This window comes from Haemorhous mexicanus, chromosome 10 (genome assembly GCF_027477595.1).
Source record: "Haemorhous mexicanus isolate bHaeMex1 chromosome 10, bHaeMex1.pri, whole genome shotgun sequence".
Classification (NCBI taxonomy): domain Eukaryota; kingdom Metazoa; phylum Chordata; class Aves; order Passeriformes; family Fringillidae; genus Haemorhous; species Haemorhous mexicanus.
Window position 1 is genome coordinate 23,454,356 of NC_082350.1, and position 18,677 is coordinate 23,473,032.

At 41.1% G+C, this 18,677-nt stretch overlaps 1 protein-coding gene across 1 annotated transcript; it reads left to right on the forward strand.

The window, feature by feature from the left end:
* The first annotated feature begins 5,278 nt into the window (after positions 1–5,278).
* On the forward strand, positions 5,279–18,355 carry ZBBX (zinc finger B-box domain containing). Its single transcript, XM_059854896.1, has 16 exons — positions 5,279–5,346; positions 5,850–5,967; positions 7,125–7,214; positions 8,285–8,330; positions 8,471–8,577; positions 11,087–11,261; positions 12,103–12,223; positions 12,723–12,850; positions 13,075–13,178; positions 13,498–13,601; positions 14,187–14,218; positions 14,642–14,919; positions 15,555–15,714; positions 16,239–16,394; positions 17,371–17,503; positions 18,177–18,355. Exons 1-16 carry the CDS (start codon positions 5,279–5,281, stop codon positions 18,250–18,252), a joined length of 1,896 nt encoding a protein of 631 aa, XP_059710879.1. The 3' UTR covers positions 18,253–18,355.
* The last annotated feature ends 322 nt before the right edge of the window (positions 18,356–18,677 follow it).

An 18,677-nucleotide genomic window follows, 5' to 3' on the forward strand; every position in this document is an offset into this window, starting at 1 on the left:
GTTCCTTCTCAAGATCAAAAAATCCATAAATCCATATGTGTTTCCACAGGCTCTCCACTCGAATTGCCTGTCAGAGTAAAAAAAAAAAAATCTTGGAAACTGTGCTGTAACCAGGATGATGAAGGAAAATTACTGCCAGACAGATTATATAGTGGAGAAAAACGGGCTAAGTTATTGTGTGCCTCCTAGCCTGAATACATATGGGACAAATGCAAATTTGCCAAATGAAATACAGCTTAGAGTGCATAAATTTCAAACAGATAATACTTTGTCCTTATTAAATCCTGGCTGGGATCATGGAGTGCTTTTTTCCTGAAACTCCAGCTTTTCTGTGGAGGCTGTTTGTCCCCTAAAGGAGCACCAATTATAAATAATGGTCAAGCCACCAAAACTGGAAGGACACAACTCGAAGCAAATAAACTGCAGTAATATAACCGATAAAAACTCAAACATTGCCATGCACTCCAGGTATCCTTTAAGGGGGAGGCATGGGAATTATCATTTATTGGCAGAGACATAAATAAATACCCGGGCTGAAAGAGCCGAGGTGTGATACATGGATCTACAACTGCACAAATCTACAGGGTGGGCATAAATAGAGCCTTTGTGAAAAATTAAACATCAAAAGGATGTTTAGCTCTGTGGGTCCTGAGCACTAACTAAAGGATAGTGTGGATAATGGGATAACTTGTACAAAAAGCCATTTGAAGCCTCCTTGAGCTCGGTGAGGTTGATTTAGATTTTACCTATTTAAAGCACGGCACTAAATGAGCAGGAAGAGCAAATTGCTTCCTCCAGAGTGGCGAATAAATAACAGGTTAAAGCGACACCATAGAAAAGCCTGCATCCAAAGACAAACAAGGAGATGTTTTGAGAAGCTCTGGAATAAAGGTTGGAATGAGACGAGAGGGGGCTCATTAAAAAGAGGGTGAGGGACTTTTTAGAAGGGCCTGGAGTGACAGGACAAGGAGGTAATAGTTTTAAATTGAGGGAAGGCAGGTTTAGATGACAGGACAAGGGGGTAATAGTTTTAAATGGAGAGAAGGCAGGTTTAGTTGAGCAGGGAATTGTTCCCTGTGAGGGCGGCGAGTCCGTGGCACAGCGCGCCCACAGCGCCGGCGGCCGCTACATCCGTGGAAGCGTCCAAGGCCAGGCTGGGCGGGGCTGGCAGCAACAAGTGGAAGGTGTCCCCGCCTCGTCAGGAGTGGCACTGGATGATCTTTAATGTCCCTTCCAATCCAGCCTATTCTGCCATTCTGTCAAAAGTGAAGCTCTGCCCTCAGCCGAGCTCCGCGCCCCCCCCCACGGAATCGTCTCTCCCCTTGTCCCCCCCACACGGCAGCGCTCAATGGCCTCTCCCGCGCTGCCATGGCAACGGCGCCACGCTCAGGGACCGAGGGGCGGCGGGGCCGGGACCGTCACAGGGACTGGGACAGCGACAGCGACAGCCCCCGGGACAGCGACAGCTCCCGGGACAGCGACAGACCCCGCCGGGGTGAGCCGTCAGCTCCTCCCCAGCTCCGGCCGGGGTGCGCCCTCAGCTGCCCCCCAGCCCCCGCCGGGGTGAGCCCTGCGGGTTCCCCTCAGGAGCCGAGGCTCCCTGCGCGCAGCCCGTGCCCAGGGAGGGCTGAGAGTACCCGGGGCAGGTGTGAGTTGTGTAAATGCTCCCAAAGTGTGCCCGGCAGTGCCCTGGGCACACACCCGCACTGCTGGCACTGTTCTCTTCATCGCCCCTCTCACGCCTTTCCGGATTTAGGTTGCAATCCCAGGCAGTTCCTTCTTCCCTGCCCCGCCGAGTGAAAGGGGGAAAAAAAAAAAAAAAAAAAAATTCGCAAACAACCCCACACTTTACTACGGGGCTTTTTACACCTTTATTTCTTGCCTGCCCTTGTGCTCTGCTGTTTCCCCAGAGCGACCGTCGGGACCGAGAGCAACCCGCAAACCCATCGCACACCGGGCCTTGAGCGGAGCTTTGAAGGCAAGTTCTGACTCTGCTGCCATCATCCACCTGTTGTTTATCGCCCCACCTGTTGTTTATCACCTCATCTGTTATTTATCACCCCATCTGTTATTTATTACCCCACCTGCTTTTTTTTCCCCCTGCTTTGCTCAGGGTAGAGCTGCTGCAGCTTGCAGAGCAGTGACTGTATCTCCTAGTGTGGGTAAGAAGGTTTTTCTCTTGAGAAATGTGCTTTGTAATGTAAGCTGGTTTTTTTCTGGTTTCTTTTTTTTTTCCTGGTTTTGGTTGTTTTTTTTTTGTTGTTGTTGTTGTTGCTGTTTGTATGTTTGGTGGTTGTTTTTTTAAATTTCTTTTTTAGTAGACTATGTGGAAAGGCTTAGACCCTCCTGCTCATGGCCTTTGTGTTTGAAGTTATTTACAATACACCTGAAATTACAGTTCTCAGTTAAACACTTGTAGTGGTTGACTATGTTTTTTCCCCTTAACTGCTGTAATTTTTTTCCCTGACTGAAAACCAAGCTGTTTCAAACCACCACAATGGTGAAGATACGCAAACCATAGAAAGAAGTGTTGAGTTTGCAGAGTTACCAAGAGAATGCATCTTCCCAAAGTGTGGTGAAATTGCAAAATATGGTAAAAGGACATAGGGAAAATGGCATTTAGTAAGTTTTGTGGTGTTTTCCTGATCTGACTGTGTGTGTTGTAGAGTGTTACACTAGAAATGGATAATTGGTTTAAAAATAGAAAGTGAAGTTTGAAATGGTTGGTGTCACAGATGTTGGGGCATGGGGAATATGAATTTATTCTGAAAGGCTGGAATTACTTCAGCATACCTGAATTAAAGCTTATGTGTAATTTTTTTCTTTCTTATATTTTTAATGTCATTCTTTTCCTCTTTCTTTGAAGTAGTCAGCATAATATTAAACGTTTGGAAGGACCAGAAAAAGTTTCACTCATTGTAATTAACAGCAAATGGGTGAGGAGTGGTGATAGACAAACTTTATTGCACTTGGAATAATTCTTCAAAGGAAATAATTTCGTTTGAGTCTTGATAAGTGGATGGAACTTAGTGTAGCATGAAATCCACATTCATGGAGTTGATAATGGGATGTGAGCTATTGCATAGGCAGTAGCATCCCTTTGGATTTGATGGGTTTATTGATGTGAGCAAGCTGTTGGGATTTGCCCTGGTTAAGCTCTTGTAGTGTGAAATAAACTACAGCCCTCTTCAGCTGTCTGTAAGTTATAAACCTGTCTTTAAATTGATGTGGAATTTGGGTTTATTTAGCCATGTAGTCTTTAAAGTTGACTCAAGCTCTGTTTAGCCCAAACAGCAAGTTTTGGTTTGTTACTTTTAACTGTACATCCATTATCAGCACAGAGGAACCTGCTGGAGTGATGAAATTTGAGTACCAGTGTGGCAGAGGAGCAGGCAGAAAGGATGTGGCTAATTAGTGCTTGATTTATTTATGTTGATGAGGTGCTTTAGTGTTTGCCTCACTGGCAAATTGTGTTGCCTAGTAGAGAGAAGAGGGATTCATTAAAGAAAAACCAGACAGAAAGAGGGAACTCCTCTGTGTAATTAAATTCCAAGTCTGTTTCTGAGGAGTTTGGGATTGCCTTTGCTGCACTTCCCTGGCATCCCTGAGGGCCCAGCTCAGGGATATTTCAGGATGTGCATTTCCCCATGGGGTTTGTTAACTTTGACTCTTCCAGTCTCAGTGTTTAACAGTTGTTTTTATGCTTTATCTGTTCAATAATTCCTGTATTTTCTCAGAATAATTCAGGAGGTTGATTACTGTCTATCCCGTTATCTACAATTTGATGCAGTTTTTTCTCCACCCAGTGTTCCTGAAAATTTGTAGGGCTTTTTATCTCTAATATTCTCACACAGCATCTCTGATATTTATCTCTGATATTACCCCATTTTTAAGTTATCTCTTTAAATATTTGCTTTCAGTGGAATATGTTAAAGTTAACTTGTATAAATGGTATTTTTTTTTATTAACTACTTTCCCTCCTTGAGCTTGCTCAGCTGACCTGTGTCATTTGCCTCTGTTTTTACTATTAAATATCCTTTGGGCCCCTCCAATCCAGTGTGTGACCTCCTCCTGTCCAGCTGTGCTGGTCCTGCCAGCTCACATTAGCCAAGAGAAAAACTTTATTCTGTTCAAAATTAATACAATCTTCTTTTGTCTTGGAAAGTGATAAAGGAATAACTGTTTTGAAATGATGTTAGAATTGAGTGCCTGAGTTTTCTGACACAATAAGAAATATGTTTTGTGCACAAATCTGATGCTTTGCCAGCACTGAAATGTTGCATTTTAGGTTCTGTGGCACCAGGTGTTTTAAGTTCCACGTGCCATTGAGGTGTTTGGCCCTATGGGTGGAGATTTTTGGGCACATTTTGTCTATATTAGTGCTCAATTTCAGGTTTACCTGTGAACTGGCAGTTTTCCATTTGGGATATTTCCAATCCTTATCATTTCCTAGGTCCTGCTCTCCCCAGGAAGCTGAGATCCACGAGGTGCAGAAGAGTTTCCAAGCACCCTGGCAGCTGTAAGTCTCTGCACTGTCAACTTTTGTTTCTTTTTCCATTAGCCATTATTCCATTCCTTTCCCATTATTTCCAGCAGCAGCCCAGTTTTGCACTGAGCTGCAGTTACCCACAAACATTCCAGCCCAGCAAGACTCTGGATGTTCACCTTTAACTTAAACCCCCTGCTGTATGAATTTGCTTTTTGCAAGAGTATTTCATTTTACAACCTGGGTTAAAAAAAAAAAATTAAAAAAATCATGTATTCAAAACACCACTGAAGTCTTGAGAGGAGGGATTAACTCTGCTCTGTGAGTTATTGTGTTCCTCAGTATCAATTTGTCTGTGACAGAAGGAATTTATCTTCCCAAATCAGGTGAGATGGTTTCACTTCATAGCCATTGGTACAATTTTCTCCTCCTTGGTTCTTTCCATGGGTTTGGTTCAAGAAAGCTGGGTTTTAGTTAATATTAATCTGCTTGCACATGAACTTTAGGGAATTGCCCAAATGAAACAGCCAAGTAAATCTTTTCCCTGGTATCATAAATGTAATAAAAAGGGGTTTTTTTTCCCCAGTTAAATTTAATTTTCAGTTGCTCTAGGATTTTATTGGCACTTCATATAAACAAGTTTTGTGCTCCATTTCCCTCTATATATGAATGGTTTTGGATGTGTAATGAGTTTTTTACTGTTTTAATTTCAATCAAATTCCCATTTCAACAGGTTCCTAACTCCAAATCATTGAAATTCTCTTTTTTTTAGGAGAAGTTATACTGGGCATCATGAATGGCAATGATTTTGTAATTCTCCCAGGCTCAAAAGCTGGAACCTCAGTGAGATTAAAAACAAAGTAAGAGCATTCAATCTGATTGGGATTGAGATGTGTTTTCATAATTTTTAATAAGTTTTAATGGAACATTAACTAAGAGAATGCAAGAACAAGAAGAATCATGATGTGTTTTTTTTCTAGCATTTTCTCTATGCTTTTATCCACAAACCTTTCTTTTCTCAGGCTTTAATCTACTTCCTGATTAAATTACAGGTTTTATAACCAACCCTGTGAATCCACTGGATAATACAAGCATACTAAAGAAATCAGTGGATTGTTTATTTTAATATAATTATACCCCAAACTTTTCTGAGTACAGACAGAGTTGCATCAGTTTTTTTGTTGGAATTTGTACTTGACCTGTCCTAAATTTTCCAGAGCTGTTTTCAGTCCTGCTGGGAGACAAAGAAGGGATATAACTACAATAATAAATTTTCCAGCTTCTGTTTTTCTGCTTTAAACTTCCTCAGGTACCTTACTCAGTTCCAGGTAACTTCTAATAAATATTTCACTATTTCCTCCAGAACTGTCAAGGAAATGCAGTTGGAGAAAGCTCAGTTAGAAACAGAAAACAAAGAGATGGAGAGAAGATTATTGCAGCTGCAGTCAAGCATGAGCAGAGAAAAAGAAGAGAGGAGGCAAGTTCAGTTTCTCTCTGGAAAAAAGGAATCCAGTGAGATGCTTCCTCCACACCTCCAACTCCCCACATGGGATCTCTTGAAGAGGATCTCTCTCCAATCTTTCTTCCCAGTGTTAAACTTGCTTCCTTATGACTTTAATTTGAAACTCCCAAATGATATTTGATCTATTTTCCTCATGTATTCCCTCTTCTCCCGTTTTCCCCTGTCTGGCTGGATTTGTCCCCTTAGTTTTCAAGCAGGAGACAGAGTAGTTTCTCCTGCACCCTTGTTTATTTCTGATGCTTCTGCAGAGGATGCTGTTGTTATTTTTGATCCCTTTTTCCATTTGTGTGGCCTCCCAGGGAGGCCTCTCCTGCCTGATGGCAAACAGGGCTTGGAACCAGGCACAGTGTAACGAGGCAAATGCTGGGGTGAGGTTTAAATCTGACTCACTCTGAGTGTTGGCAAATTCCTGCAGCACCTGCTTCCTTTTCCTAGAGTTTCTGCCTGCTGTTTGTCCCTGGGAATGCAAATACCTTGGATTTGGATCCCTTGGTGCTGCTGAGCTGTTGGCAGCTCTGTGAGCATTGCCCTGAGCTGCTGGGGCAGTGTTTGCCAGGTGCTGTGTGGCACTTTTGTCTCCTTGCTATTGTTGTTTTGTTCTCAAGGCCTTGTACCTGCAGCCCCTGATAGGGTTGCAGTGCTGAGCTCTCAGGACAGGAGGCTTTGGCATTTGCACTGCTGCAGTCATGGAGTGGTTTGGGCTGGAAAGGATCTGAGAGTTCCTGCATTTTTAGCAGGGCTGGATGAAATCCTGCGCTAAACTGGGACAATGAAGGCTCACACAAAGTGTACTTTTGTTTTTATTCTTCTGAAACCAACCTTTGAGAATTGATAAGATTTATTTTTTTTTAAGTGTAAGAACTTGGACCAATTTAATGGTTTAAAAATAAGTACTTTCTCACACATTTGTTGTATTTGCTGTTTTTAAAGTAGACTTGAAGCAGGTTTCAATGGAAGGGAGTATTTGTGCTTTGGGGAATTGATTGTCCTATAGGGAAGAATTTTATTTTTGTGATGTTTTGTTCATATTTAACAAGCTAAAGGAAAAATTTTATGCTTCTCTTGCTTGCAGAAGGCTGAATTTTGAAGTATTTTCTTGCCTTGGTTTGTAGGAAGTTAGGTGCTTATCACTGGAAATCTGGGCAGGCAGGACCAAGGACCCCCCAAACCCGAGCTGTGGCACAAAATAATGAGAACAGGAAGAAGGTAGGAAACCATCTTTGCAAGTAAAGCTGCTTAAAGTAAAACAAGATTTAGAATGGGATTTATCCTGCAGAGAAGGAAAACTTCAAATACTGTTTGAGCCCCATCTGAGTAAAATTCCTGGCTGGTTATTTTTCCATGCCAAGCTTCTGATTCCCTTTGAGCTGGAGGAACATCAAGTTTTGTGGGGTCATCTCTTGGGGTTTTAGTTGTGATAAACAGCAAATTATCCCTGCTCCTCCAGATTTAATCCTGTGAGAGTGGCACTGGTAGTGGTGGAGCTCATCAGGAGCCTGTCCTTTGGCTGGCTGGTGCCCAGGATGGATCTGAAACACTGAAAGGCTTTGGGTGAAACTTTGAGTGCAAATTCTCTGCCTTCCCAGATCAAATACACCACAGTTAAAGTCTTTTCTTTAACTCACTTATATTGACTCTTGTTCTGTCACATCTTTGCTCAGACCTAAAAGAAGGGATGTAGAACTTTCCTGCTAAATCTTTGAAAAATCTGTTTTCTTTTCAGTATGTACAAATGGGGTACTTATCTTTTGGAACAGTCTCTGGCAATTATTTTTAAACTGGCAGAAAATGAGAACTCAATAAAATTGCCTCCTTGTCTGTGAGAGGAGAGGATCAGAATGAAAAGGTTTTCTTTACCCACCTCTTTCCCTTCCCCCTTCTCTGAGACAAGGAACTTGGAGCTGTTGCTGCTTCAAGGACTTCAGGTTTCAGCTGGGGTGGCTGAGGAGATGAATGGGGCAGAATTTTAAAAACAGCAAAATTAAAATAAAGGGTGAGTGAGGGGCAATGAGGCTGCAGGGAAAAACTGAGGAGCAAAAGTGCTGAAAATCATGAATTACTGGGATGTTAGATCGTGGAAGGGTCGTGTGGACAATGTTTCGTGTCTGGGGAGGTGAACTGGTCCTGGAATTCATGGTGGTCATGAGCAATCCATGGAGTTTTCTCTTTAAATGCATGCCCTATTTCCCTAAGCTAATTTTCATTCTGTAAAACTTACTGTTTATTCATTAGCATTAGAACCTTATAGAGACATATGTAAATATTCTTTCCTCTAGGTTTCTCCACAAAAAGTGAAGTTACAAGTACTCAAAGAGATTCAAGGTAAAGACATCTTTCTTAACCAAATAAAACTTAAACTTCTGATAGATTATTGCTTTGTAGGGGTTGCTGCAATTAAACACTGAAGAAATCAGAGAGTGGAACACTGGGTTAGTTCAGGTTTTTTGATTGCTTTGTTTCAGAGCCAGTGAAAAAACCAGTTAAGCCTAAAAGAGGAAATGTAGCTCATGAAAAGTTGGGAGTGAGGGGAGTGGCCTATAGACCACCTGAAATTAAGGGTGGGCTGCTGGTAAGTAAAGGGTTTAAAAATTCCTCTCAGTTTAATGTGTGCAGGATTTTTTTGTGTCAGGATGTAGACACACGTTTTTCTTTCTCTCTGATAATTACTTAGTGCCCATAAAGTAAAAAGAAATTTTACACACAGATCTCCCTGAATACAAGGGAACAGATTAAATTGTACTGTTGTCAGAACTGTGACCACTTCTTTAACTGGTAACAGTTAAAGAATTTATTTAAACTGTGTTTTTATTAACTTGCCCAGCGTGTGGCCATGGCCGAAGGGGCTGATCTCATCCTTAACTAAAGAACACTTCTCTGTGATTAAAGTAAGGGGTGTGGTTGCAGGCCAAGGGGCCAGAATTAAGTGGTCCATGAATATTGTGTAATTTTAAATCCTTACATAAAGCCCAGGGCATGTGTTGAATTCTGACTGAATTCCAAGCTGGGACCTTGTTGGCTGTGTTAGAGTGGAAATTTCAATTATCAGGTATGAGGCGATTTCTACTTAATAAGGGTATTTTTGCCTTTTAGCAAGTAGGAAATAGGAAACAAATAATAAATAGGAAACCCAGCCTCCAAAGTGTGGTGTAGCCTCATCTCGATTTTAAAGTAATTTATGTGAATTTCCACTGTTGACTAAAAAAATAACATCTTTATTCTAAAAAAAGTAGAATCTCTCTTACAGGGATCCCCTCCACATCCTGTAATACACCATGTGATTTTTTTTTCCATTTTTATTAATCCAGTTGGAGCTGCTAACCCTCAAAAGGAACTGATATTTTCTGTGTGTCTTTGTAATGCTTTTCCTTTGGGGAAAAATACGTGCGGATTTGGAATTTAAAAGAACCCGCCAACAAAACCGCGGGGACTTTGCTTCCGTGCTCCTAGTTTTATTACCTCTCACGGAACAAAGACCTTCGCACACTGCCAGCAGCGCAGATCGTGCGCGTTTTGTTTTTTCCAGCGGTTTTTAGGGAGCGAGCCCGGCCCCGGAGCGCGGGGGCGGCCGCAGTGCCGGGGATGGCCGCCCGAGGGCGCTGCGCCCTCGCGGGACGCTGCGGCCGCCGCGCCTCCCGGAGCGCTCCCGCATCCCCCGGGGGGGAGAATCTCTCTCCCGCATCCCGGGGGGGAGAATCTCTCTCCCGCATCCCCCGGGGGGGAGAATCTCTCTCCCGCATCCCCCGGGGGGGAGAATCTCTCTCCCGCATCCCCCGGGGGGGAGAATCTCTCTCCCGCATCCCGGGGGGGAGAATCTCTCTCCCGCATCCCGGGGGGGAGAATCTCTCTCCCGCATCCCGGGGGGGAGAATCTCTCTCCCGCATCCCGGGGGGGAGAATCTCTCTCCCGCATCCCGGGGGGGAGAATCTCTCTCCCGCATCCCGGGGGGGAGAATCTCTCTCCCGCATCCCGGGGGATCCAGCCGCAGCAAGAATGGGGCTGGAAATCCCTGCTGCTGCGGGGAAATGAACTGCGAGTCGTTCGAGTTGTTCCCTGCTGATCCCCTGTTCGCACAGTGAACTTTGTGCCGTGCTCACCCCGCACTGCAGTGAGAGGATCGGGGAATGCCCTGGATATGCAGACACTGACACCTTTAAAGGCAACGTTTATTGCTTTTGCGAGTTACAGGTGCCATTGGATGTGCAGCCAGCCCCTGGATGAGTTAAAGCATAGGGCAGGTGGAAATAAGGGGTTGGGAAAACATCCTGGGTGTGTAGGGGCTGCTGATATTTGACTCTCATCTTTCTGCCTGTACCTTTGCTGCTTTGTTGTGGTAAGAACAGGTCACTCACTTGGAGAATGTGTAGACAAAGGATTTTTTTTCCCATAAATACGTAAATTATTTGGTGGTTTTGCTTGATAATCATCCAAGAATTGGTAATGAAAACCTTCCACAGTAATTTTCTTTGTTCTAATAAAGGTTGAAAAACCACTGGGTTGAAAGTCTCAGTGTAGGACTGTTTTTCTCCTTTTGTAGCTGTTCTCTATCAATCTCATCAATTACAGTTTAGACTTCCCTGGACTGCTGTATTAATGGCTATCCCAGTTAGCCCCTTAAATGACCATTTTTCTCTTGCTGACCTCTCCAGATGTGCCCCTGTCCACTGGGAAGCTTCAATAAGCAGCTCTTCATTAGTAAAGCACATAGCTCATAAATTCCTTTGAATGAGACATGCTGCATTAAATGCCTCATTTAATCCCCTTGTACATAGGATGTGGTGTCCGTGGCTTTATATCCAAAACATGGGATGTGGATGTCCATGGCCACTGCTCTGATACCAGAAACCTTTAAAAGCAGGGCTTTTGTGGGTTTGGTAATAAAAACTTTTGTCTTTCTTATTTAGCTCTTGATAGGTCTTTGCAGTTAAATGTGAGCAAGATCACATAAAATGGGAGTGATCTTAAATACCAGGTAGCTCAGCTGAACCCAGAAAAGTGGGTGCTGCAGTTCCACAGCTGACACTAAAAATGTTGCTGCTCCTCAGAAATGCTTTATCAGTAATGTTGTGGAACTGATTTAGGAACCAGCCTCAGCATCAAGCAGTGCAAGCCCTGGAAAGCAGGACAAAGGATTGCTGCTGAGTGGTGTCTTTGATGAGAAGGCATCTGCAAACTCTTTCCAGGAAGCTTTGCTTCAGTGGAGAAGAGGTGAAAGTGATCCTGGAGGAGGTCTGTGTGCCAGTGAGGTCCCAGCAGGTATGGTTTGTTCTGATTTGTGGCATTTTAAATACAATAGGAGCCATTGGGGGGAGTTACATTTTAGATTAATGAAGGCAGATACTATGAAGCCAAGAAAACCCATTTTATTCTTTCTCAGTGTGCCTTTATTAACAACAATCATCTCTGAAGGGTTTTTTAAATGATACTCAGAGTGTTTAGCTCAGTTTTTGTAGTGGCCAGGATGTCCAGCCCATGTCCCTGAACCCTGCCATGGCTCTGTGTCTCACGTGGCACTTCAGCATGAACTGCAGTGCTCAAACATAAAACCAGTTTTAAACTGAGGCAAGGAATGTGCAGGGCTCAGGATTTTGTGTGTTCCATCCAAGTACATTTTCTGCTTGCCTTCCACAGGCTCTTAATATTTCTTTGTGCCAATGAAAAGCTGCAATCAGCTGAAGTATGCATGGAAAAATATGGAAAATTCCTCTGGTCTGATTGGATTTGTGCAAATCCAATCTGTGTCTTGTTCCTCTAGTCCATGGATGGTGGTTTTTCTCTCTGGCTTTTTGTACAAAATAATATTAAACTGATTTTTTTTTCCCTCTTTTTCTTCTTTTCTGTGGGATTTTGATCTGTGGAGTCATGGATTTCCATCCCCCCCCACTCCAGTGTGTAATCTGTAATAAATGAGTTTTTATGGCTGCCCCCACTACTGCCTGTGTTCTGTAAATATAATATTGCTGGCCACTTAAATTTTGGAATAATGCAAAGACTGAACTAAGCACAGACCCAAATGTGATGTTCATTCAAAAACAATGCAGGTAAAGAGAACATTTAAAGCCTTAACTGCTGTATTTTTTTTTATTAATTCTGACAGCAGCTGTGGGTAGCTGTGAGGTACAGACCAGTGTTAGTGCTCTGAAGGAGCCTATCCATGTGGAATTCCAGGAGGATGGTCTGAGCTACATGGAGAAACTCCTGCTGAAGAAATACAGAAGGTATTGTTGAATCTGCTGCTCCTAATGAAAGAATTCAGAAATACCTAATTAACAAAAATCCAGATGAAACTTCTAAAATATTGGATATACTACCAAGAGTCATGGGGCGTGTGTACAGGGGGCTTTATTTTAATAAAATAATGATTATAGCCAGACTTGATCACTTGATAGCTCAGAATTCCTGCAGAGGAAGTATTTAGAGGGATTCTCTTTGCTCTCAGTTTATTGTAGAATTTGAAGAATGGTAATATTTGGTTACTTGATTTTGGGGCATTTGCTACAGCAGTTTTATAGAGTAAAGGAATTTTCAGGATTCTTTTGTGGACGTTCCAGAGTTGTTTTATGAGTTATTGAGAAGCAAAGTCACCTCAATGAAATTAGGAGGAGTTAGTTAATGCAGTAAATTGGCTGGTAGGGTTTTTCCCTTTTTTTTTTTTTTTGGTGATATATTTAAAAAGATGACTTTTTAAGATTGATTTTTATTTTTTTCCTATTTCAGAACTCCAGTTGATCAATTTTTTGCAAGTTGCCTGAAAGATTCAAGGCCTGTGCAAGCCCTGAGTGTTCCACAGGCTGGGGCTGAAGGAGGAGGTGATGATGATGATGATGACATTGAGGAGTTAACAGGTGTAACAGATTTCTGTTTATTCAATCTAAAATACTTTTTCCTTGAGATTTTTCTATGATTGCTGAGCATTTCTACTCTTCACCAGCTTGCTAAAAGCAGCAATAATAAAATGAGAAATTAGTAGGTTTTCCATAATGAATAAAAATGTTCAAAACACACTCAGGTTTTGAGTGTGTTTTGAACAGGAAAAACTGAAATGCATGAAATTATTTCTATTTCCCAGATGAAGAGGTGAAGAAATACTGGGCATCTATTTACAGAGCTGAGGAATCCAACACTGTTTCTGAAGATGCAGAGTCCTCTTTGAAAATTGAGTTCCTTGATGATGTGAGTGCTGATAAAGGACTTGATGAGTCCCAACAATAAACTGATTTGTTCAAGTTTTGATCTCTTATATGTTGAAAGTTGCAGCAGTTAAATAACTTCCAATGAGGAAGAATACTGGAGCATTGTTTGTTTCCCATACAAATGTGGAAAACTGATTGTTCCAAAAGTTCCCTGTACTTTTTTCTGTTGCATTCAGGGACCTGCACTGTATGGGATTTATACATAAATAAAGTCTGGCAGCTTTTCAGCACTCTTTAATTTTTTCTTTATTTTTAGAATTTTAGTTTTATTCTAATTTTTTTTTTTGTTCTTTATTCAGTCTCAGAGCGAGGACTTGGAAGAATCTTCAGACTCTTCAGTGGAGGAAACTGGAGATGTGGGGATGAATAAGCAAGGAAAAACTGACCCACTGGAGGGTGGAAGGTATCAGAAATGCAGAGACTGTGGGAAAGGAAAGGAAATCATCCCAAATTTGTGCTAGTTCCTAAGAAATGGGGGCTTTTCTTTGCAGGCAGTTAGATTTGAGTTATGTGTGCAGTGTTTCAAAGCCATTTAGGAATATTAATTGCCTGTAACTAGAGAGGCATCACTTTGGAATCCTAACCCAGATGGGTAAAGTGCATTTCTTTGCACTTGCCTGTCCTGAATTTTAGTAAAATTCTCTTTTCTGGGCTCTTACCTCAGCAGGAGCAGGGACTCACAGGTTTTACCATGGATCAGTGCTGTGCACTTTGAAGATACTCTTAATTAACCTTGTAATTCCAGACAAGAACAATAACTGATATGTCTGCAATTCTTCTGAGCTCCCAACATTTATTGGATTAACTGTGACCTCGTTTGCTTTTTGTATCCTTCTGATCTTTTCCCTTCCTCTATTAAAGCTCAACATTTGCAGACCAGAACACAGAACCAAGCCCTTAAAAGAGAAGTGGGTGAAATGGGAAAGTCTTCTTTCCATTTAACTTCCTCAGCTGAAACTTAATAGATTTTACTTTTTCCTCTCAACAGAAATCCTGATTCTCCTGAAGAAATTTCTCAAGGTAAATGGGAGACATTGTTCTTTGTTGAAAATACATAAATGTGTTCAGTTTATCATTCTCTTATAGGTTGGGGTAGTCAACTATGGTGGCCTAAAAAATAATTAAAGGTCATTAAATTAGGTCCCACTCACTGGGCTATCCCAATTTGCTTTGATTACAGTGTGATGGGCTTTGTGAGTACTGTGATAAATAACCTGAAACAAAGAAAACCAACTTAGAGAATCATTCACAGCCTGGTAGGATGGATTTCAAACCTTAGAATGCTTTTAAGGAAATTTTATTAAATTTCCACCATTGCATTTTTTTAGCTTTAATGGAGATTTAGTATTTTAAGTTCATGAAGAAAAGATAGTTGACTTGGAGTTTATAATCAATATTTATTACAAGTATTGCTATTTTCATGGTTTTGTTGTACTCCTATAGAAAAACTGCTTGTCTGCAGTGATCTTGAAATAAATGCAGTGGAGGAGGAGAGCATTGAACCAAAGGCTGGGAGAAGATCACTGAGCTCCTGTGAACTTCCTGGGGGGATCTCTGACCCCACTGAGGGAGTGAGCAAAGATCTCATTGGGGCTGAACTGAGGAGCAGCAGAGCTCTCCTGGAGACAGAACTGCAGCAGAGCAGGAGAGAGCCACAAGAGCTGGGCAGGGTCTGCAGCAGTCAGAGCTTGGTCTTGCCTGGAACTACAAAATCTTCAGCAGTAAGTTGTGGTGTCTTTAATTGCTAAATAGATTAGGGATGTGGCTTTACCTGCTTTAGGTTTAGGGGATTGTCACTGCCTGCCATATTTGATATGAAGGGCATGAAAAGCTCCACTTTGTGGTGCCAGGTTTTCGTTAAGGTTCAAAAAAAGGAAAAGAGAAACTCTGTCTCAGACATAAAAAAAAGTTGTTGGAGGAACAGCTCTTACCATGTTTGTATGAACAGTACTTCACCTATTGTCTGAATGACCAGAAAATGGTGCTCTATCTTATCTAGCAAATTATTCAGATCCTCATTTGCTAAAAATAAAATCAAAGCAAAAAATAATAGAAAAGGTTGGGACATAGGTTTGGAGTCATTGGTAAACAATGGTCACCTTCCTTTATGTACCCAGAAGTGAACACAAAGAAAATTTGCTTTTCATGTCCCTAGTGAAAGAACAGACTCAAGCTCTCCCAACATGAGCAGTTTTTAGGATTTTAAAGCATATCTTGAGCAAAAACATCATTCTCATGAATATCTATTATATCTGGCTAAATCAGTCTGAGGTCTATGAAAAGAGCATTTTATTAATCTAAACTTGCAAGGGCAATTATAAAGTTTCCTGTTTGTAATCTCTCTGTTTTATTCAAGTTGCAGGATGTAGCCAAAAGACAGAAATGTGGTTCTACATCATATCAGGGACTTGAAGGTTTCTTTGTTGTAGGTGCAAACCCTAAACAAGAAAAGCTGGAGGCACCTTCTTCCCTGGCTGCTGCCTCCAGCCCTAGGGACAGGAGAATCCCCTTTCCAGGTACTCTTGTGTGAATAAATCCTCAAAAATATATTTATTTATCATCTTTTTTCAGTTCCCTTCCATCCAGCTTGCTTTAGGAGTCACTTCAGGGTGACAGTCATGCCACACAAGTGGTGCTGGGCAAGGATAAAATAAATTCCCTACTTAGAGGTAATCTAGTGCCATAAATTTAATCTTTATAATGATGATTAAACTGTATATTATTATACATATTATAGTATGTATTATGTATAATCTATATATATAATATAAATGTAATTATTTATACAAATATCCCCTGATAATAGAGTTCCACGAGGTTCCTACTGCTTTTCTTGGTGTATATGAAACAACAAGTGAACATCATTAATCTGATTAAATGTATCCCTTGAAATCAGGCTTTTAGTCTCTTCCATATCTGTAAACAATTTGTTGCCTGGCTTCTTTAATTCCCACATTAAATGCAGCAAAAATAAAAGAAGAGTAAATGCATATTAACACAAAACCTGCAAATAATTTCCTCTAATAATGTTGAGTTTCAGGAGATGAGCAGTGGGTTTCTGAGAGGAGCCTGAGTGAATATGCTGATGACTCTGTGGTTCAAGGTGTCTTGGAAAGTCAGCTGAACAGAGCTGCAAATGCTTTCCAGGCTCAAAATCAACTTTCTCACCTGATGGCAGCATGGAGGCCATGGCCAGGTAGGGACAGCCACAGCTCTGAGCTCCTAATTAGGTTCATTTTAATTGTGGAAAATGGAGACACTCTGTTTGTCATTTCTATATCTTCATTTGTGTATTTGTATTTTGGGTTTTTTTGAATAGGCTTTTTATTTTAGTCAGGGTTTTTTTTTTTTTGTGTATTTGTATTTTAGTGTTTTTTTGAATAGGCTTTGGAGTTAAAAATGACCTCTTTTCAGCTATCACCAAGAATTCTTTTTATTTAGCTTAGTTTCTGCTTCTGCTGCTCCCCTTTTCCTCCCCTCTTAGCTTGAATATTTAGAGAATAAACCCTCCAGAAGAAGTTTCTGTATTTGTGTGTTGGTAGTCTCTGATACAATTTGGGAGTGATTTAATAAAGGATTTCTTCTGCTACAGAAGCAAGTCTGATTATATGAACTCTAAGGAACAGGGACACAAGTAATAACTGGATCTGCACTTTCGTGTTACCTTTCTCAATTTCAACTGTCTCCATCCCAAGAAATGTAGCTCTGCATTATTTCTCACATCATGAGCAACCAGGTTGACATTTTAATTTAAATAATGCTGTGTGCAGAAATCGAAGCTGTCAATTTTGAATCCCAGGAAAATATTGGAAAGGGTCTATATTTTATTCATGTTAGTTTAAATTAAAAAAAAAAGGAACCAAACTTTAGAGCTTTCTGCAATCTTTCAGTGTCTCCTCTCACACAAAATTTGTGGCATTGTGCAGAATACTTAAATCATGTGTTTCTTTTTTGAAAGATACTTCTGAAGTATGAAGTGGTGAATTTGTAGGTGTTAATAAAGTTACAAATATATTGCAAAGTACAATCTTAATTTGTATTGATATTTTTCATTAGCTAGAGTTGGTTTGAGACTTTTAATGGCAAGTTTTTTTCAGTATTTTGTATTTTTTTCAAGCTGGTAGTGGAGATACTGCATCTTTTTGTTCATATTTGCTCCTAAGACATTTCAGGCCCTGAAAGTCATTCCAGCTTAGCTTGTGAAGATGGACCCTCCTCCAGCAGAGCTGTGGAGATCATCTCTGGAAATGCAGATTTCCAGAACACCCTGGAGCTGAAAGACTATGACACATTTGATATTTTTGGGTAAGTTCAACTTGCTGGCTGTGTTTTTATGAAGTTTTAGATTATTCAAGATGCCAACCATGTCAGAACTGAAATAAAACCAGCCCCAACTCTCTTGTAATTAGCAGGTAATGCACAATTAGAGTCAGCATGGCCTGTGTGGTGTCTTGTGTCCTAAGCCCCTTCTCAGGCAGCTCAGAGTCACAACTGAGGGATCTATTTTGTTGTTTAGACTCCAAATGATAAATTTGGGGATTGTGGGTTTTTCAGTGCATTAACACTGAGATTTATTTACCAGTGGTGAATCTCTTAAAATCATCTGCATTCTTGGGTTGTTGCTCACCATGTATTTGTTATTTTGCCTTGGACACTGAGGAGATGACAACTGGAAAAAGGAAGTTCCTAAAGTTCTGTGTCTCACTGGTTTTTTACTGGGATCTCCTCCCCAGCAGGAGTCAGAGGAGCACTGAAGGAACTCCATGCTGTATGATTAGAGCTGATTCAGAGATTTGTGACAAAAACTGAGGGAAAAGCTGAATTAGAGTAGCTTGTACTGCCAGCATCTCCAGTAAAAGGTTTTTTTTTTTGTGCCTTTTAGTTCAACATAATATGTTCACATATGTCAGCAGGGCTTAAAGGAGAGAACTTGGGGAATTGGAGGCACTGGAAGTCACTGGGCTGTGTTTCTTTTAAGGGACTGGGAGGAAAGCCAAATGGATGCTGAGGAAGCAATTCTGGAGGACAAACAGCAGGTTCTGGCATTGCAGTGAACATGGAAAACTCAGTTCTGTCTTCACCTTTGCATGGTTCAGAACCAAGAAGATCAAGAGGTGTTTTAAGTTCTGCTCAAGACATCATTTACTAAGGAATATTCTGTAAAGTTGTCATTAAAATTTCTTTAAAATACCTTGATTTGGCTTTTAAAAAATTTTACTATGAAGAAATAACAGAATAAAAGAGCTTCTCTTGTGCTGCTATTTTTAGGATTGTTTCATTTATTATTTTTAATTCAATATAAGTTTTCTTGTCTGCAGGTGGAATTTTGTGTCTCCAGATGTGGTTTTATGTGGCCAAGCTGGAAGGTGGCACACCAGGGGTATTGATGGGAAAAACTGGGGTTTCTGTATGATCAGGTTTGTGGTGGGGAGCACAGGAGGAGTCTCTAAGGTCAAGTACCCTTTGTCAGATGTTTTAG

Coding starts and splice junctions, on each gene's coding strand:
- ZBBX (XM_059854896.1), top strand. CDS start 5,279: ATGAATGGCAATGATTTTGTAATTCTCCCAGGCTCAAAAGCTGGAACC. Junction 7,215..8,284: donor ATAATGAGAACAGGAAGAAG/GTAGGAAACCAT, acceptor TCTTTCCTCTAG/GTTTCTCCACAAAAAGTGAA. Junction 8,578..11,086: donor AAATTAAGGGTGGGCTGCTG/GTAAGTAAAGGG, acceptor GAACTGATTTAG/GAACCAGCCTCAGCATCAAG.